The sequence below is a fragment of the Lynx canadensis genome, chromosome A1 (genome assembly GCF_007474595.2).
Source record: "Lynx canadensis isolate LIC74 chromosome A1, mLynCan4.pri.v2, whole genome shotgun sequence".
In the NCBI taxonomy this organism is placed as follows: domain Eukaryota; kingdom Metazoa; phylum Chordata; class Mammalia; order Carnivora; family Felidae; genus Lynx; species Lynx canadensis.
Window position 1 is genome coordinate 198,219,742 of NC_044303.2, and position 21,039 is coordinate 198,240,780.

The 21,039-nt window shown below is 49.6% G+C and overlaps 1 protein-coding gene across 1 annotated transcript; it reads right to left on the reverse strand.

The window, feature by feature from the left end:
• Nucleotides 1–16,289: 16,289 nt before the first annotated feature.
• On the reverse strand, nucleotides 16,290–20,477 carry ADRB2 (adrenoceptor beta 2). Its single transcript, XM_030329833.1, has one exon. The coding sequence runs from the start codon at nucleotides 20,259–20,261 to the stop codon at nucleotides 19,005–19,007; it is 1,257 nt and encodes a 418-aa protein (XP_030185693.1). The 5' UTR covers nucleotides 20,262–20,477; the 3' UTR covers nucleotides 16,290–19,004.
• Nucleotides 20,478–21,039: the final 562 nt, after the last annotated feature.

Here is a 21,039-nt window from a genome sequence, read left to right on the forward strand (position 1 = left end):
AAAGCAGCAGGAGGATGGCTTCAGAGGAAACCAACCTTGCCGGCCTCTTGATCTTGGACTTCTAGCCCCTGCAACTGTGAAAAAATGGACATTTGCCATGAAGGCACTCAGCCTGTGCTAGTCTGTTAATGGCAGTCTTAGCAAACTAATATAGAAACTAAGTTTTTATTCATATATTTGACAAATATTTACAGAGCATCTCTTATATGCCAGGCACTAATTTGCTACAGAGTGTGGAAAAAATCAAAGAAGGAAAAAGAGTTTCTGTCTCAGGAAGCTACTAGCCTACGGAGAGAAATGGACATTCACAGACTGCAGGAGGGATGTGGTAAGAGGGAGGAAGGAGAGGTCCGTGCGCTTTGAGGACACACAGTGCCGGATGGGGTGGGGACTGACTAGAAAGGGGTGTTCAGCTGTACATATTGTCTTCTGCCTGGCGCCACTGAGGTGCTGTGCTCACAGGCAATGCTCTGTAAAGGGGGGAGGGCTTTACTGAAAGCTCCGACCTACGTGAAGGGAGGACATTTCTTAGCACTCCAGGAAATAGAGCCCAAGGGCAGACTCTGCTGAGCATTGACGGTTTACAAGGCCCCACAGAGCTAGGGCAGTGGAAAGACCGATGGATGGGAGGGAGGAGGAAGTGGGTTCTCATCTCAGCCCTGCCACGAGCTGGTGGTGTGGTGACCTGGTGCAACGCCCTTCCTCGTCTGGACCTCTGTTTCCTCATCTTTAAAAAATGACAAGGTTAGAGTAGTTCACTGCTAAGGTCCCTTCCAGTTCTGTAAAATCTTTTCTGAGATCTAGTTCACGAAAGATTCCGTCTGGATCTCGGTTTACTTCTCCTTCACTTGAGGGTGTTAGCGATCTTTACTGTTCTTTTTAGTTCACAGAGATTTTATAAGTCTGTGGGTGTTTGGAAACTCTTGAATCTTCCGTCCCTGAGCATTAATTCATCTCATCAGGCAATTGTCCCTGAGTTAAGAGTAGGTACTAGATGTAATGGGGTCTGGCCTCTGTTTCCTCCATTGACTCCACTCAGTTGTGAACACTTAGACTGGTTTATCTTTCCAACAGGAAATTATAGAATCACAACCGTGTACTAACCACAAGTCTTGAGCTTAACAGCTAGATTATCGACTAAGTCAAGGAAACCAAAGGAGGCTACAGAAAACATACAAAAGTAAGGATTGGTCTGTTGAATTTCCTGGAAAGAAAGCAACGTCTTCCACCCAGCTACTCATTGCAAGGAAGATTTACCACAAGCATCTTAAAAGCCAACTTCTATTAGAAGGGTTTAGAGAGACAGTAGATCACTTAGGAGAAAAAAAAAAATTGTGAGTGTCCAAGATTAGGGAAATGCTTCAATTAATTTTGATACTTCATGTGTAATTTACGCATCATTTAAAATAGTATTTTAAAAGATAACTTCATAGCATGTAGAAACACTATACTGATAGGAGAAAAAAAGCAGGATACAAACCATAATTTAACATAATCGTATTTTCTGTTAAATCTATACTGGTGTCTTTACACTATTCTGCATTTTCAAATTTGCTTCAAGATGTACTCATTGGCTTGATGAGTCATTTAACAAACATTTCTTATGGGTCCACTGCCAGCCACTATGTTGTAGACACTAGAGATAGAAGCGAGCCCCAGCCCTCTTGCAGTTTCCCCTCTAGTGGGTGGACACAGATGATAAAGAAGAAACATGGATGAATAGAAAAGAGTGCAGACGGTGGTCTGGTGGACCAGCGGGGGATAAGGAGGAGAGTGAGCGGGGAACTCACATCTGGGAGGACAGCCCTGAGGAGGTGCCTTTACAGTTGAGACCTACTCACATGAAGAAGCCTGAAGATCTGGCAGGAGAGAAGACCCATCAGAGGGAGCCGCAGTTTCCACAACTCCGAAGTGAGGCAGTAGGGCTAGGTCAGTGATTTCTGTTTTGTTTTGTTTTGTTTTGTTTTGTTTTTTTAAGTTTATTTATTATCCCGAAGGCGGGAGGCAAACAAGCAGGGGAGGGGCAGAGAGAGAGAGAGAGAGGGAGAGAGACAGACAGACAGATCGAATCCCAAGCAGGTTCCATGCTGTCAGCGCAGAGCCCGAGGCGGGGCTCGAACTCATGAACTGCGAGATCATGACCTGAGCCGAAAGCAAGAGGCAGACGCTTAACCCGGGGTCAGTGACTTCTAAGAGCACCTCCGGTTCTTAAAAAATAAAAACATTGCTTTTGTGTGCCTGTTCACCTTTTCAAAAAGCATGTAAGCTTCTTAAACATGGGGCCGAAGTCTTAGTCCCCTCTTTATTTCTTCCCGGGGCACCGCCTTGCACCTCACAGGTCCCAGGGGAGGAGTGTGCTGCAGGCCGGTATATGTTGGGGCGAGTCATTAGATCTCAGGGTGAGCTTCCACTGTGCTTTCTTGTGAGCTCACCTGCCGAGGTCTTTATCCTGGAGGTAACAGGCAGCCACTAAAGGCTTTTCAGCAAAGCTTGACTTCTGTGTTTTGGAAAGTTCTGTGTCTCAAGCAGTAATGAAGGGAAGTCTGGAGGGGACCGAAAGTGGAAGCATAGAGACGGGGAGACACTTTGTTTTCCTAGAGAATGTCCCCTGGGCTGTGATATGGGAGAGAGCCCATCGGTGAAACAGGGACTCCTCATCTGCACAAAAACCCCTCTGTGGTAGTGGGGGCAAGCCCTGGGAGGTGAGAAAGTGTGAGACTCCACCTATTTATAACTGGGGGAAATGAGGCACAAAGAGACAAAGTGACTCACGGGCCAAGGATTTCTGCCTTCAGGGCCTCCTCTCGCCTAATGTGAAAACCAGACTCCACTTGGTGTCTCATCCCGGGAGGAGGCGGGACTCTGCGTGTGCCAGAATGGAAGGGAGTGTCGGGTGGGCCGGGTGGGGAAGGGGGAGACGAGTATCCTGGGCAAAAACGGAGACAAATGCTCTGGTACCTTCATTCCGACACTCCCATAATCCAAGAAATGCTAAAATTGGCTGTAGAGCTTGTGTTATGAAACGAGAGCAGATCAAACAAAAGAAATAAGCCAAACTTGAGTCACCCGATGATGATAATCTGGCGGAGAGCACGCAAACCCAAGCGAAAATAGATCAGAGACGCTTTCCCAAGAGACACAGAGCTTGGAGATCCTGGAACCAACCGCCTCACGTGAAAGATGGGGAGGCAGAGGTGGGGACGGAAGGGACTCTCACACCCTGGAGACGGAGAATAGGCTCTTCCAGTGGAGTCGGGACTGGGACTCGAACCCAGCTCTCCCCATTCAGAGGTCAGTGCTTGCCTCTCGCCTTTACAACTAATTCTACACCTAACCCTTTATTTACCAAACTTACAGACAGGTGCAAGAGCAGGGGGCAACTGAAATAACTTCAAAACACCTGGCATCCACTGCGTGTTGCCATGTACACACGTGTGCTCACGCACATACGGACATATTGCTCCCGTTGGTCAAGATCTTCCTCTCGTTAAGTACCACGGACCATTACTTACATAGCTGCATTCATCACCCTCAGTTCCAAGGCACAGCTCATGGAACCCAAGAAGAAATTGTCGTCCAACTCTTTATTTTATGGATGGGGACCGGAGTCCCAAATGGATGAGGAGGTGGAGACGCTTTAACCAAGAACCAGGGCTCCTAGCCCCCAAATGCAGTGCTCTTTCTACTGGCCCGAGACCTGCAGGAAGGAAAACTGAGACTTTTAATACACATGCATTACTTTCCATTCTCAAGCATGAGTTCTCAAAAGGAAGGTGTTAGAGATCTTGACAATTTCCAGCTTATTGCTTTGGCTGGGGCCTGAAATCTTGGCACACGCATTGTTGAAATTCTACAGAAATCTTTTAACTTCTCTGAGAAGTTATCATGATGGTAACAATAACAGTCGTCTGCTAAATAAACATTTACGGGTGTCCGCTTTGTACCAGCACTCTCTTGGGTCTTCTGAATGTACTTTTAAGCTCCTTTAATTTTCATGCTCTTTTTTTTTTCTTTCTTTTAGTTTTAGAGAGACAGAGATAGCACGAGTTGGGGTGGGGCAGAGAGAGAGGGCGACACAGAATCCGAAGCAGGCTCTGGGCTCCCAGCTGTCAGCACAGAGCTTGACGCAGGGCTCAAACTCACGGACCACGAGACCATGACCTGAGTTGAAGTCGGACACTTAACCGACAGAGCCACCCAGGCGCCCCAATTTTCATGATCTTATGACGCAGGATATCATCATTCTCATGGTGGTTTTTGTTTCGTTTTGTTTTGACACAGGGAAATACAACTTGGGGAGGCCAAGCAATTTTCTCCAGGTCATAGGTCCAGGAGGAGGCGGAGTTGGGATCTGACCCTCTCTTGGCTTCTATTATGCGGAGCACCTCAGGTATGTGGTGACCTGTAGCACACTGTGGACACCGCCTGCAGGAGTCTCACAGTCCTGGAGGAGAATGGGGCCACATTTCTGCAGACCACATCCTCTTCGGAGGCGCCAAGCTCAGCTGTGAGCTCTAGTTTACTCGCCAGGTCTATAAGTCGCTTCCAGAGGTTCAAGGTGGGGTTCCAAAGAGCCAAGCCCCTAGGTAGCTGGCTAGGCTCTGAAGAGGCCGAGATCATTAATTTGAGAGGACTAATATCCTTGAGAGGTTTGGCCCAGAGATGCGAAGGGAACGCAGTAAGAGTGTATCCAAGAGGGATAGACTCAGACCGCAGAAAAAATATAGAACCTGGGACATGATTTTAAGGTCTGTTTGCTGGTGGGGGCCCGTCTGTGTTCTATGTGAACACGCCTTTCCTAGAAGACCCTGGAGCATTTCCGGCACCAGACAAAAATTTCCTCTAGTGTCCATGATGCCATTTCATTTCTGTTTTAATGTCTCCAGACAGGGAGCTCATTACCTTTCGGACCTAGGACGTTCTAGTCTTTATACTGGGCCAGTATACGGGGTGCAGCTCGGCCCCTCAGTTTACAAAGACTAACTCTGCTTCCTCCCTGCTCAGCAGCACGCTGCATATTTGAAGAGAACTTTCTTTTTCATGCCAGTGTTCCCCAAAGTGTGCTGGTCAGAGCAGTAAGTTTGCATGATGTTAATAGGTGTCCTCTATAAAATATACATATTAAAACAGACAAATAGCATTTGTGGGCACGATGGGTTAAACCGGGTCAACCAGGTACGCTTCCTGCAAGTCTACTCAGGATGTTTACCACACTTCTGCATAGCGCGGACTCCGAAATGGAAACACCGGCCACGCGGCGTTTCCCAAACTTTTGACCTCGAGACCTTTTCCCTCCCAGTGTCCCTTTTGCTATTTTGGAAAAACCGTTTGGAAAACTTTCCCTACGCAAATCTCTGAGCTGAAAAGTCAGGCTCCTCTGACGATTCCTTTTGAGACACATTATTGAGATTTGCTCACTATCTTTGTTCTCTAGTGCAAGGCTGTCTGATTACAATACAAGAAGCCCAGTTAAAAGTTGAATTTTAGATAAACAATGAGATTGGGGGGGGGTATAAGTATGTTTCATGTAATATTGGGGACACATTTATATGAAAAAAGAATTTGTTGGCTATCTGAAATTAAATTTGACGGAATGTCCTATATTTTTATTTGCTAAATCTGGCAAGCCTAGAGGGGCCCCAGATGTCCCCCTTCCTTTGAAAAGTGTGTCCCTCAGAACGGGGCATAGTATTCCAGAGGTGTACCAAGACAGAGACCATTGATAACCTCGGAAGTCACCATGAACGACACTTTTCCCTGAGATGTTTTTAAAGGGAAGACAGTAATGTTTTTATGGATGGTTAGAAGTCCGTCTGAGATTGACAGCTACCTGATACCTGGTATCTTCCTGAACCTCCTAGCAAAATCCAGAAGCCGATTTCCCATCCCTCACCCTTATTCATAAGCATATTTAAATTTCTCTGGTGTTAGAGTTAAGGAACTTGATCAGGGGCACCTGGGTGGCTCAGTCGGTTAAGCCTCCGACTTTGGCTCAGATCGTGATCTCACGGTTCGTGGGCTCGACCCCTGCGTCCGGCTCTATGCTGATAGCTCAGAGCCTGGAGTCTCCTTCAGATTCTGTGTCTCCCTCTCTCTCTCTGCCCCTACCCCCTCTCCCTTTCTCAAAAATAAATAAACGTTAAAAAAATGAACTTGATCCAGAAACCATTTATAAGTCCGTGTTCATTTTCTGTCTCCCCCATTAGACTGTAAGAAACTAGGGGCGCCTGGGTGGCTCAGTCGGTTAAGCGTCCGACTTCAGCTCAGGTCACGATCTCGCGGTCCGTGAGTTCGAGCCCCACGTCGGGCTCTGGGCTAATGGCTCGGAGCCTGGAACCTGCTTCCGATTCTGTGTCTCCCTCTCTCTCTGCCCCTCCCCCGTTCATGCTCTGTCTCTCTCTGTCTCAACAATACATAAACGTTAAAAAAAAAAAAATTTAGACTGTAAGAAACTAAAGTGCAGGGACCCACCACGTCAGTCTCGGTCATAGCGACATGCCTTGTAGCTAGCATGGGCTCTGGCATTTATAAGTATTCAGACATCTTTTCAAGGAGTGAATGAATGAATGAATGAATGAATCAAATGCTGTTTGCAGAGCTAAGTAAAGCAGACCAGCTGACACTCCAAGGGGAAGAGATTGCCCGTGGGGGCTTTCCTCGTGGTCGGGATGTGCCCTCCACCTCAGGCTTTCCCAGACCCATTAAACACTGTTCACCTGTCCCCAAGGCAGTTCTGTTGGAAGATGTGTGTGCAAAACAAGAACATCTAATTGCTGTGACCAAACTAGGACATTTTAGCCAAACACAGGCTGTTTTCACGAAGCTGAAATACTTCCTGGAGTCTGCAGTTGTTACCAAGGTGTGGAGCTTGGCCCTTCGAAGCAGGCTGGGCTGTGCCAAATGGGCATGGGATCGGGGCAAATCACACCAGGCCTTCCCACAGAAACATCGCGATCCAAGAGGGACCGGGCAGAGTGAACAAGCACAGCCTCAGCAGGGCCTGAGCTGCTGGGGGTGGGGGTGCGGGCATGGGGGGGGCAGGTAAGTGATCCCACAGCTCTCACTTGGGGAAAGTGCATCTGGTGACGGCCACGAGGAAGCCGAAAAGCCTGGAGCTTCTGCTCTAAGCCGCGGTTGATAGAGCCAAGCCGAGCGCTGGCCCCTCCCAGCATGAGCTCACCCAAGCTTGGGGCTTGTCAATATCGGAAGCATCCTGGGGACTGTCCCCGGAGCGGGCGGTCACTCGTCCGCAGCCTGGCACCTGGGGCTTCAGTGCTGGAGAGTGTGGACGTTGAATTTATCTGATACAGTGCCGCAGAAAGCAGAGGAGTACGGGGAAAAGAACCTGAGTCCCAGGGGGGTCGCTGAGCACAGTAGAACTGGTGTCATTTCCTGCCTGTGGGTAGGAAGACCTGAGTTCAAGTCCCAAGCCTGCCTGCTGGTAGCTCCACGCCCTCAGGCAAATCTTTTAACCTCAGTCTTTTTATCTGTGAAATGGGATTAGGTAAGACGGCGGATAGAAAAGCCTTTTGCGACCTGCCAAATGCTCGATCAATGTGAGGGACTGTTGGGACACGGTGTCCCCTCGAGCACAGATGGTCTGCGGCACTTGATGGATCTGGTACCTGCTTCCAGGACAGCATAAAAGAGCACCCAACTGGGAGAGGAGAAGGGCGTTGCTTCCGCGGCCTGAAGCAAAATAAAAAGAGCTTCAAGTTACATTATATAATTCTTTTTAATTATAGAAGAAAACAGTTCCGAGCACACGCTGGGAAACATAGGATCTCAGTGGGTAGGAGTCCTCACAATGTCCAAAAACTCACTTGGGAACATCTTTATGGCCTTAAGGCGTAAGGCTCTAGGTGAGCCTTTAATTGGACATGAATGTGCCTATTGATCTCCCTGGAGTCTGTCACTGGCTCTGGTTAAGGAACTTGCAGGCTTTGCAGGAGCAAAACACGTACCAGTGTAAATCCAGTTCATCGGAGGGAAAATAATGCAGAGTGTGGTGGCTGATGAACTACCCCCTACTTCTCCCTCTGTTGTGAGATGCTTCAAGCCACCGGAGGAGAATCTTGTTAACGTGTAAATCTGCGTGTACGTGCGTTTACTGGCCCGGGCAGTGAGGGACACGGTCAGACATCTTGCCTTGAAAGGCTTTCCTGCAGGGATTTGTCTGTTTCTTCCTCTAGTGTCACATTTAGTGCGGTGGTCACTTAGGAAATGCATATACTTGGAGTCCTACCGCTGTCCCCGCCAGGACCTGCAGACGTCGCATTTCCCATCGTTTACATTCACTTCTCGCTACTGGCCACTCTGTGCAAAGGGCGCTGCGGGCTTGGAGCTGGGCAGAGGCCCTGCTTACAGCTCTGGGAGGACACAAGGCGATCTTTATGCAACCCGACCTGCCCACCCTCCCCTCCTTGCCCAGGCCAAGAATAGTCAATGATCATGTTCTGGAAGAAACCCCACCTTGTCATCGTGTGCTCTGAGCCAAGAGGAGTGGGAACAGAGCAGGAAGGCCAGGAGTGAGGCCAAGTGTAATAGCCCAAAGCTCCAAAGTCGGAGGGTTTGGGGGCGCCTGGGTGGCTCAGTCATTAAGCGTCCAACTTTGGCTCAGGTAGCGATCTCACCGTCCGTGAGTTCGAGCCCCACATCGGGCTCTGTGCTGACAGCGCAGAGCCTGGAGCCTGCTTCAGATTCTGTGTCTCCCTCTCTCTCTGCCCCTCCCCCATGCGCACTCTGTCTCTCCCTCAAAAATAAATAAACATTAAAAAATAAATTAATTAAAAAGTCTCTTCACGTGTGGCCCCTGCTGCCTCCTGTGGGCCTGTCCTGCCCCCTGCATCCTTCTCCCTCTCTGCACACCGACTAAACTGACCTTTGCTCAGTCTTCTTATGCATGAGGTTTTCTCTCATCACAGGACATTTGCACATGCTTTTCCACCTGAGTGGCATACTCTTCTCTCCTTTCTTTTTCAAGAAATTATCTAGCTAGTCCTCCAGGTTCAGTAGAAACCTCATTTCTGGGGTGCCTGGGTGGTTCAGTCAGTTAAGCATCCGGTTTTTGGTTTCAGCTCAGGTTATGATTTCATAGCTGGTGAGTTTGAGCCTCGACTGGGGCTCCGTGCTGACAGTGCAAGACCTGCTTGGGATTCTCTCTCTCTCCTCTCTCTCCTCTCTCTCTCCTCTCTCTCTCTCTCTCCTTCTGCCCCTTCCACACTCATGTGCTCTGTTTCTCTCTCTCTCTCTCTCTCTCTCTCTCTCTCTCTCTCTCTCAAAGTAAATGAATAAACTTAAGAAAGAAAAAAAGAAACCTCACTTCTTTGGGGGAACTTTTGCAGAGCTCTTAGATGCCCTCAAAACACCATACACCTCCTCCCTAGCACATACCACAGTTGCAACTTTGTATGCATTTTAAAAAACTTCTCTCTTGCATTACACACAAACTCAGTTAAGGGCAAAGATAAACTGTGTTCTTCAACACCTAACAATCCCTGGCACTTAATAGGAACTCAATACACATGTATGAAATGAAGGGTGTATATACTTACCAAGGAAAAGGGGTCTGCATGTGAACCTGAATCCACTTGGGGAGCAGTGGGACGGTGATTACATGACGTGGCGCCTTTGCTCATTTGGAGCACGCAAAAGTATGCTTAGGCATCGCACGTGTGTATTTCTCTAAGGTTTAGGTCTGAGTATGTCTGTGTCCTGTATGTGTGGATGTATTCTCTTTTTTTAATGTTTTATTTATTTTTGAGACAGAGAGAGACAGAGCATGAACGGGGGAGGGGCAGAGAGAGAGGGAGACGCAGAATCTGAAGCAGGCTCCAGGCTCTGAGTTGTCAGCACAGAGCCCAACACGGGGCTCGAACTCTCGGACCGTGAGATCATGACCTGAGCCGAAGTCGGACGCTTAACCGACTGAGCCACCCAGGCGCCCCTGTGTGGATGTATTATGGGGGTATACACGAAAGAACCTAGTTGTGGCCACATAGCTATGTGGAAATGTGCATATATATGTATTTGTGTGGATATAGGTATAGGCATCGGGGTTAAAGTCTCTGTGTGTGTGTGTGTGTGTGTGTGTTTACTTGGGTGTGTCCATCTGTGGAGGTATATGTGTGAATATGTATGAATCATACCCTTCTCTGCAGCTGGGTGGGACCCCCGTCAGATTTCTAAGTAGGAGGGTTTATGTACATTAGGCAAATTGATTCATATAGACCTTGGTACGATTTGACTTAACCAGGGCATGGTGTCAGGGAGGAAGGAGCACTGGACTGGGAGTCTATCACTGCAGCAAAATTCCTTTTCTTCCTGTGCCACTACCTCCCAGGCTACATGCAGAGGGTTTGGGACTAGGTGACAGTGATGCTTTTCTGGGGGTATAACTGTGTAGATGCCATGTTGTCACAAAACACATTTTTAATGAAGTGCCTAATTGCTCAAGGCATTTTATTGTCATTCAGGGTAATTCTTTATCATTTGTACATTATTTTCACTTACACTGTTTTATTTGGTAACGTTGGAAAATTAGGATTCCGGTTATTTGATACGATGATTTTTTTTTTTGTGAATGTATGCAAGTGTATAGGATCCTTTCTTTCGAATGCCTACATTTTGTGTACTTCCGTGGGAAGGGCGGGCAAGGGAAGCCAGTTCAGCCTTAGGTCCCCAAATTGTCTCCCAGCACCTGCACCACGGTCCTCTGGGGGAACTTGTGACAAAATGCAGATTGCCGGCTCCCGACCGCAGTCCTGTGAGATCAGAATCTCAGGGACTACATTCAGGAATGTGCATTTTCTCAGAAGTTCCCCCAAATCATTTTGGGACCCCACTGCGGTAAAATAAAATTGTGCCTGGAAACTCACACCTCCACTGACACCATTAAGCCTTCCACGATCCTATAGAAAGAGATTTCTGAGGCTGGCCACCTCAGGCCGTTGAGGCTGGACCCTCACTTCTGTTAGGTGGAGGAGACCAGGTGATCATTTGGAATTATGGAGAAAACACTGGGACCTGGAACAAGAAAGAAGTCTGAAGCTGTGAGCAGAGCAGGCTTATGGCTGACAATGCATCTCAGGAGAACTGTGGGTACCTCTCAAACAAAGCAAAACACCAAACAGATTGTCAGGGTTGTCTGCAATCTTTCGGAGCATCTGATGGGACTTTAACAAGACCAACACTAGACAGTAGGACAGAGACAGAATGGGCACAAGGAAGAAAACTCTCCAGACAAAGGCAGCTGTAGTTGAAAAGAAAGCAAAAGCTCCCTAGGACTCCAATTTTGCTTTGTCATGAGTATTGCTGTTGTGATTTTAAAAACTGTTTTCTCTTCCTGGAGAAGGGACTCTATTCAGAAACTGCAGCCTTCCCCTCTCAGCACTGGAAAAGTGATTATAACGCAAGCCGGGAGAGACGGTCCTCTCCCCGCCCCTGTGCTACCTTGTCACCGTCCCCACCTCTCGGAGCCTGGGGCTTCTTAGTTCACTAAGGATATTACGGGCTTGCTCAGTGCCCATCCCCCCTGGCTATTCTCCAATGTGAAACCTGGGCAGAGAGACAGGGAAAGCTCCCCAAATCCAGCTGTCAAGGGCTTCCTGCCATGATGGTCAGGATTGACTCAGTGCCAACTGATGGGCTGGGGCCAAGCGCCCACCTCTGCTTCCTACCTGGGTGGGGGGCAGCTCACTCAAACTGCCTGAATACGGGTGCAAGATGTAGTGTGCGGCCCACCCTCAGGGCAATCTGGTTTCCCAGCTGATACTTAGCCACAGCTGACCTTCGATGACACGGGCTTGTCTCCGAGTCACAAGGCTCAGGCGTTAATCAGGGCACATGAATAGAATCCCCGCAGAGTGAAACAAAGTGCACCCATGAAAAATTTCTTAGCACCATCATTTCCCCACTTGTCCCTCACGTGACCCCCAAAGGGGGAACGATGGCCTATCCTAGCGGTAAAGCACAGGGGCTCTGGTTCAGAATACGTGTCATTCCAGTGGGTCGGGCAATCTTTGGCAACTGGGGGAACCCTTTCAAGGCTCCGCTTCCTTATTTCTAACATGGGGACAGACATGATGGTCCCCACGTTGTAGGGTCACCGACAGCCCTACATGAGATCATGCGTGAAAACTGCCAAGCACGACGCTGAGTTCATAGCAGCACTCGGGAGCTGGGGCCATTGTTACCACCAGAGGTGCTCCAGGAAATAGACAGCTGCCGTTATACTTTTCAAATAGTCGGTATCGGCCACTCTATAACTTGAATAGATTTATTTTAACATAAGTCAACTGGCTGGGTCAGAGGCACGTAACAATGCAACCAGAACCTTGCCCTAGGAGTTCAGTGGTTAGTACCCTAGGCTCTGAAAGCAGACTAGAGCCCATCTGCAGAAGGCATGCTTTCAAAGAGACAAGTATGGAAAATCTTTTTTTTCACCCACTAGCAAGGAAGAGGCGATTCTGTCTGATTTTGAGAATTTATCTCTGTAAACTTATTCATCAAAATGTGATCCCGGGGACACCTGTGTTAGAAACACCTGGGGGGAAACTTGCTAGAAGGCAGATTCTTCTAGAAGGTCCCAGCTCAGATTTCCGTATCCAGATGCTCTGGGAGTGATGATTCCTTTGTGCCCCTAAAGTCTGAAAACTGTTGGCCACTGTGTGTTGCCAGGCCAATTATGATACCTGGGTCATGTTATAAATAGAATATATTAAAGGAGGCATTTGTAAAATTACTCTCGGTGGGTCCAAAGTCGTATTAATAATCGATTTCACTTTTATTTAAAAATATATTTAGGGGGACCTGGGTGGCTCAGTCGGTTAGGCCTCCGACTTCTGGTTTCGGCCCGGGTCACAATCTCACGGTTTCCTGAGTTCGAGCCCCACATCGGTCTCCAAGCTGACAGTGTGGAGCCTGCTTGGGATTCTCTGTCTCCCTCTCTCTGCCCCTCCCCCACTTGTCCTATCTCTCTCTCAAAATAAATAAACTTAAACAAAATTAAAAATAAATTTATACACATTGTATAGCCATGCTTAGGACAAAGACTGGAAGCATCCACATCACGTTTAACGATGCCTATCTCTAGGTGGTAATGTTATGCGTGATTTATCTCATTTTGTGCTTTCCTATATTTTTAAAGGCTCTACAAAGAACATTTGTTACCTTTTTAATGAGGAAAAAAATGTGCTTTTAAAATAAAAGCCTTGCCACCAGATGGGCAGCACCGAACACTTCCTGAAACCTCACAGAATTCTGGAAAAGGGAAACCCAAGACTCATGGAAACCAAGCTGTCCCTCATTCGAGATGACGAAAACAGGCCTAGGGAAGAAAAGTGACCCTGCCCGAGCTTGCCAAGCTGGTTCGCAGCCGGGCCGTGAGGGACTCCAGGTCTCTAGGCTCTTGGACCAGAGGGGCTTTGAAGTGCTCCGTGCTTTCCAGGGACCTGCCTCCCTTCCTTCCCGCCCTGTGAGGGTGACGGAAAAACCACAGGAAGTGCACTGATTCTGAGGGTGGAGAAGTATGTAATTGCCTTTGCAGAGAGGACTTTGCGGCCCTCGTTATTCTCTCTCTGGGAGTTAGTAGGTCATTTGCAAAAGGCATGGGAAGAGCAGCTGATGAAAAGGTCTAATAGTTTGGAAAACTGCTTAACCTTATTTCTCTATTTCTGGATTTCCCCCCATGGCCAAGGACTGTTGAGATCCTGATTTCCCCCGGAGGTTTCCTGTTTAGGAATGCAGTGAAACCTCCGAAATCCAGAGGAATTGGGGAGAAGGCCAGCTGGAATTAGGGAACGGTCTGAATACTTTTTAAGAACATTCAGGTCTATTGTTTTCAAGGACACAGAGGCACAGATTTGGAAGGAGCTTCGTCCAGCTCCTGTTCGGTGCAGGAACCCTTTGTGCTTCATCCCACACAGAGCTTTATTTGGGCTTCTCTTGAATGCTCCCAATGACAGGAGGCTCACTATTCAGATAGACAAACTATTTCAAAGTGTTGTGGTTTTTTGTTTTGTTTTGTTTTGTTGTTTTCATCTGAGCTGGGAATCTACCTTCCTTGAAGCTTCAGTTTGCTTCCTGGTATTCATATAAAGTTGATACCCTCCTTTTCCCCAGACGGTCCTTAAATATTCGAAGGCAGTTATGCATCAGAAATGTCTTCACAGCATTCTCCTCTGCCAGCTGATCACCCCCAGGATATGCAACCATTATTTACATGACAAATGTCATCAACTCTAATTAGAAATACAAACGACTGTCTCTAATTGGCTTCTAAATTAATGGCTATATAAACTCATACCTGAGCACAGCTGAAAACCACCTGCACGGGCCTCATTATTTCACACAGGTGCAAACCGAGGTCCACTGAGGAAAACTGCCTGACCCAAGGTGAGAGAGAGAGAATGAGACTGAGAGAGAGAGAGAGAGAGAGAGAGAGACAGAGAGGGAGGTGGAGTTGAGACCTGAAACCTAGCTGCACAAATCCCAGCGCAGGGTTCTTTTTGCCTCACCCTGCCTCCTATTATTCATAAGACACCAGTATTTCTCAAGCCCTTGGGAAGTTCGTTCTCTTAGGTATTTCAAAAATGCCTCCTTCATATTATATTTGCACTGTCAGAGAAGGAGGGTAGCACAGGGCTGAAATTAGTGGACGTTATGCTGTCAGTGAAAGGTCTCATTCCAAGTCTCATTCACCTTCCTCGCTCTCTGCTATCAGAAGATCATCGCCCCCCCCACCCCCGTCCCCGAGGATGCTAGTTCCCGATGAGCAGCGCCCCTACAGGGGCCCCCCTAGGCCTGCGACACTTTCCACGAGGCCCAGCTGCCCACCGAATTTCGAACTTCCCAACATCGGAACCGAAAATGGATCCGCCAGGGCGCGAGGCAGGCTGTGTCTCTGCTCTACCCTGTGCTCGTTTTAAAGTTGCAGATTGTTTTTTTCAGTTTGGCCGGATTCTCCGATGAAAAGACAAAGCAAAGACTCAGAGAAACAAACTAGACACTTGGGTGATTGGCTTCCTGTCTCAGTCCCCAGCAGCCCTGCAGTCACATGCTTCGAAGGGCACATTCCTCCCTGCCCCAGCCCACAGCAAGCTCCCTCTTCTTTCCGAGAGGTATTGCGTTTCTAGTTCTTATACTCACTTGGGCGTGGGTTGTGAGCTGCTCTGTGCCGCTTCCTGGTCTGCATGGGTTTGGACTCCCAGGGACCTGGGTTCCAGTCCTGACCCCGCAGCTAGCCAGTTTGTGCGGCTTTGGGAAGTTACTTAATCTTTTCAAGCCTCAGTTGTCTCATTTAGTAGGAGAGGACAGTTATGTTGCCTACATCATGGGACTGTCAGGATGACATAATGCCTGAAAAGGTGAGCAGCACTGTTCGTCTCATTCAGTAAGACACCATAAAAGGGACCTGTTTAGTATTATTCATCTTATGCTACAGAAGGTAGAGACTGAAGCCTATACTCTTCTCACGCTGCACACAGTAGGTGCCCCATAAATACCCCACGACTGATTCTAGCCTGGGCTTCTTTCGGGTCAGAAATATTCTTTTTTTTAAATTTTTTTCTTTTAGTGTTTATTATTGAGAGAGAGAGAGAGAGAGACAGAGAGTGCAAGCAGGGGGAGGGCAGAGACAGAGGGCGACACAGATTCGGAAGCAGGCTCCAAGCTCCGAGCTGTCGGCCCAGAGCCCGACGCGGGGCTCGAACCCACGAGCCGTGAGATCAGGACCTGAGCCGAAGTCGGATGCTCAACCGACTGAGCCACCCAGGCGCCCCTGGCCAGAACTATTCTGAGCATCATGTAACAACAGTTCCTATGCTTCCAAGCTCCCTCTTCCCCAGGCTCCTTCCCCCAATAATGACCTCAGTGGGGAGGCCCACCCTGGCCTGCCACTTTGCACACCTGTCAGCTTGCATCTCAGGATAAGGTTCTCATCTGACAGACTCTGAGAACTTGCTGTCCAGGCAAAGAAAACTTCACGATCATGAATCCAACACAAACCTTATGTAACCAACCTGTCAGCAAGAGGGACAGAGGGGCACTGACAGACGCCTACCTCCCCACCAAAAAAAAAAAAAAACAAAAACAAAACAAAAGGAGACCGGAAGCAAGGGATTGAGGCATGCCAAAAATGCTCTTGCTTGTCAAGACCCTTAACACTGATCAAAGCTCTTGGATTTGAAGGATTCCTGAAGGAACGCAGAGATGGCTAAACCCCCTCGTACTGGAGTTTTCACGGAAATTGCATTAGATGCTTGTGTAACCCAAAGAATATATATACAACATTTTTTTTTTCTTTTTGGTTAACAACGTTTATTGTCCACGGGACTTACAACGATGACAGAAAAGTTTACAACATTTTTTTTTTTTTTCTACCTGAAATCTCTACCTGGAGTGGCGTGAAATTCCCGGTGGCTTAAGGACTCTTGTATCTTCCCCCTAAATGCTGAGGGTGTCCTAGTGGACTCTTGCTGAGGAAAAGAACAATTCTTTCTCTTGTCCCTACCACAGATTATTCGGTCATTGCCTGATTTTTGTGCTAAGGACCCAAAAGCAATAAGAACATCCACCGGAATGAATTGGTTAGGGGACAGCCCCAGGGCGAAGCTTCCACAACAGAGGGTGAACGCAGAAGTCAATGACAATCCGGTGGAGAGAGCACATCAGCTCCCGGAATAACAGGTGACAGCCAGGCTCCCCGGCCATAGCCCCATCTCTGACATCCTTGGCTTCTTACCTTGGACAGGCCATTCCCCCTCCCAGGTTTTCATCTCTTTGGATGCCAAATGCTTTCTGTAGACTCTTTCAAGTCCAAGATGCTGTGAGGCTACCGGAAGGGTGAAGATATGCTGGAGAAGCTGCCTGCCCCTCTGGGTGTGGGCCCCCGAGCAGGAGGAGAATGTGACAACCGGCATGAAAGCCCTTGGAGAAGCAAAAGTGCCGAAGGGCACACACCCTCCAACTGGCTATGGCACGTTCCAAAACCTTGGGCACCTAACTTTCTCCCAAGAGCTGAGTGTGCACCCGGACACCCAGCACTGAGCTGACAGGAGGCAGAGGAAGCCAATGCTTTTCTGGTTGGGGATCTTGGCTGGGACAGAAGGGAAGACAGAAGTGGAGTCAGCTTGGTGAGCGGGTGAAATGGCAATGAACATGGAGGCTGATCCTCCCCAGGCTGGCGTTGCCAGGGAGGACGGTCCTCTCCGTCAAACCTGGGCCAAGCTCTGGCTCAGACACACGGTGCAAAAATAGAAAGGGGGTGGGAGAAGAAATGTGTTTACTTTTGTGATTTTCCCTCATGTGCCTCTTAAGGGTATTAGAATCTCTCCACGAAAAGGCCGTCTTAGACTCCCCGGCCTCACCTCCATTGATAAACCCGACCAAACAAACAATGCACAAATCCAGCCATTGGCAGGGCAGCTGGAAGGCCAGTTTGGAAGGCAGGGGGGGTGGAGGGGAAAGCGATGGTCTGGGGTCTGTCACTAACTGGGCGAACCATGGAAAATCCCTCTTGGATGCTTTGCAAAATCAAGCGATTGCATTAGACAGACTCTAAAAATCTGTTTAGATTTGTGAAGCTTATATCTGCGGATCTCAACCAGGGGTGGTCTCACCCCTCAAGGAGTATTTGGCAGGGTCTGGAGACCTTTCTGGTAGTCACAATTCAGAGGGTGCTCCTGGCATCTACTGGGTAGAGGCCGGGGATGCTGTTGAAATGCTGACGATGCATCGGACAGCCCCCACCACAGAGAACTACCTGGCCCAAAATGTTAATAGTGCCGAGGCTGAGACATCTCGCTTTATACTGAAGTCAGGAGGGTCAAAGAGGGGGATGGGCAGGAAGAGACAGAAGTAAAGAAAGAGAAGGGGTTAAAATCCTGTTTCCCGGGTCATGAGGTATTCATCGGTTAAGTGTTTTCCAGTTTTCTCCCTATGACCAATACCCTCTCAGTTTTCTTTGGAATTACAGGGCTGTGCTTGAGTAGCTTTTTCCTAAGAACTCCCTCCTTTATCTTTAAAATGCCAAACCCCGATGCAGTACAAACACCTCCCCTATGAGATGCAGCGAATACATAACATAAGCAGCTACTGGAACTGGAAGGTGGGTGGTGAGGGTGCACGGAGGGACGAAACAGATGTCCGTAACTCGGTTTCTATGAGTCAGTGTTTCTGATGTAACAACACAGAATGATCACCATAGGACCAGCGAGACAAGCTATGCTGTCAGCAGGGAGAACTGCTTTGCCGAGCTGGCACTGGGAGGGCTACAGGTTTGCAGCGGCAGATTCAAAGGCAAAAGAAAGGGTTAAGCAATCAGTGCATGCCATTCTCGTATCATTCCATATTAAGTCCCTGGGCAGTTATTACAAATAGTTACCTGCGGTTTCCAGCGGGGGAGGCGACCACACTCCAGTCAAGGGTTTTTGGAGAAACAGGTGCAATGAAGTCATGGTCAAACAATTTATTTACTGTAAACTTTAGACTTTGCTCAGGAAAACAACTGAAGCCTGCCCCTCCAATCTCTGCCTACGACACCCTGTTTGAGCAAATAAGAGGAGTGGGGAGAGTCCACGTTCACAGCTGAAAGGTCCGAAATACTCAAGATCCTCCAGTGCAAGGGTGCAGGAAGGAAGGACTCCTTCGGATACAAATTACCAGCAGCAATATATATTACCCCTAATACTTGACCAATGAGGTAGATCCACGGAAAAGTCATCAAAACAGAGCAGCCCCAGGTCCTCTGGGACCGAAGCCCTTCAGACACAAACTTAACACGTTCCATGCAAAAAGGAACTGAACTGGACAAGAAACAATCACTCGAATGTGTTTTCTCTTTGTTACAGCTTAAAAAAATAATAATAATAAAAAAAAAGGCAGAAGGCTGTCCTTCCTCCTGCACATCTCTATACAATTTTATTCTAAGTTTATTACACTCAAGTTAAATAGTCTGTTTAGTGTTTGGCTGGGGGGGGGGGTCATAAAAAGTAGAAAAACCCGCCTTACAACAGTGAGTCGTTTGTGCTACCGTTCTGCCCTTGTGAATCAATGCTATCGTTAGGCACAGTACCTTGACGGTTTGCAAGGTTTTCCATGCCTGGGGGGTCCTCACACAGCACTTCGCTGTCTTTCTCCTGCCCCAGGGGACCTCCGCTGTGTTCCCCCGCATAGTCTGTTCTGCTGTTACTGTTGTTGGAGTAGCCATTCCCATAGGCCTTCAGAGAAGACCTGCGTAGGCACAGAAGCTCCTGGAAGGCAATCCTGAAGTCTGGGCTCCGGCAATAGATAAGGGGATTGAAAGCAGAGTTGACGTAGCCCACCCAGTTTAGGAGGATGTAAACTTCCTTAGGGATGAGGTTATCCTGGATCACGTGCACTATGTTGACGATGAAGAAGGGTAGCCAGCACAGGGTGAACGTGCCCATGATGATGCCCAAAGTCTTCAAGGCCTTGTGCTCCTTCAAGCAGAACTTGGAGGCCCTGCGATGTCCATGCCCGCTCCGCCCATCCTGCTCCACTTGGCTGAGATTTTGGGCGTGGAAGCGGCCCTCAGATCTGTCGATCTTGTGGAGCTGCCTTTGGGCCACCTGAAAGACCCTGGAGTAGACGAAGACCATGACCACCAGGGGTAGGTAGAAGGACACAATGGAGGAGGCGATGGCATAAGCTTGGTTCGTGAAGAAGTCACAGCAGGTCTCCTTGGCATAGCAGTTGATGGCTTCCTGGTGGGTGGCCCGGTACCAGTGCATCTGGATGGGCAAGAAGGAGGTAAGCCCCGACACGATCCACACCATCAAAATGACCACCCGGGCCTTATTCTTGGTCAGCAGGCTCTGGTACTTGAAGGGCGACGTGATAGCAAAGTAGCGATCCACGGCGATCACGCACAGGGTCTCAATGCTGGCCGTGACACACAGCACGTCAATGGAAGTCCAAAACTCACACCAGAAGTTGCCAAAGGTCCACATTTTCATGAGGATGTGGCTGGCCCCAAAGGGCACCACCGCCAGGCCCATGACCAGGTCAGCACAGGCCAGGGAGGTGATGAAGTAGTTGGTGACCGTCTGCAGACGCTCGAATTTGGCGATGGCCGTGATGACCAGCACGTTTCCAAACACGATGGCCAGGACGATGAGCGACATGACGATGCCCATGCCCACCACCCACGCGTCGTTTCGTTCCTGCGTGCCGTCCTGGTCCGGCGCGTGGCTTCCGTTGGGCGCCAGCAAGAAGACGCTGCGGTTCCCGGGCTGCCCCATGGCGCGCAGGCTGGCAGGTGAGCGCACTGGCTGCCGGCGCACCGGCCGCGCCTCAGCGGGCGGACCTCCGGCGCGGCGCTGCGGGCAGCGAGCGGACGCCGGGAAGCCTCATCCAGGGGCCGTGGGGTGGCTGTGCTGGGGGGCGCGTCCTGCACTCAGCCTGTAGGGTGCTCTGGGCTCCCCGGGCGCGTCGGACCCAGCCTGCGCTCTGGAGAAGCCGCCCCGGATTGCGCGCTGCCCGTTATGTGCACAGGACTTTAGGGGACTGCCCTCGCGGTGACGTGCGGCAACTTTCCGCCAATGGCGGGCGGGCAGCCCCAAAGGGGCGAGGCCCGGTCCCCTTCCCGCCCTCCCCTCCCCTCCCCTCACCCGTCCCCTCCCGGGGCTGGCCCGGGCGGGGCCCAGCTGCTCCCCTGCGGTGGGCGGGCCACCTCTCCCTGCCTGCTCCCTGGCTGCCCCCGGAGGCCTGCAGCTGGGGCTGGCGTGCGCACCATCCGATCCGGGAGCTTGGGGCTCTTTGGGGGCTGCTACCTGTCTGACCCGGGCCCCTGGGCGGCCTCTCCCCCACATTAGGCAACAGAGACGACAGTGCCCACCCCGACACGCACGGACAGGCACACATGCACCCCGACGGACATGCTCAGACTTATACGGAACCACAGCCACTGACACGGAGACACGCCCGTCCAGCGCACCCACAAGCACGCTCGCGCGCGCGCGCGCGCACACACAGAAAGCCACAGGCACACAGTCACCCCTGCCCAACAGAGACGGGGCC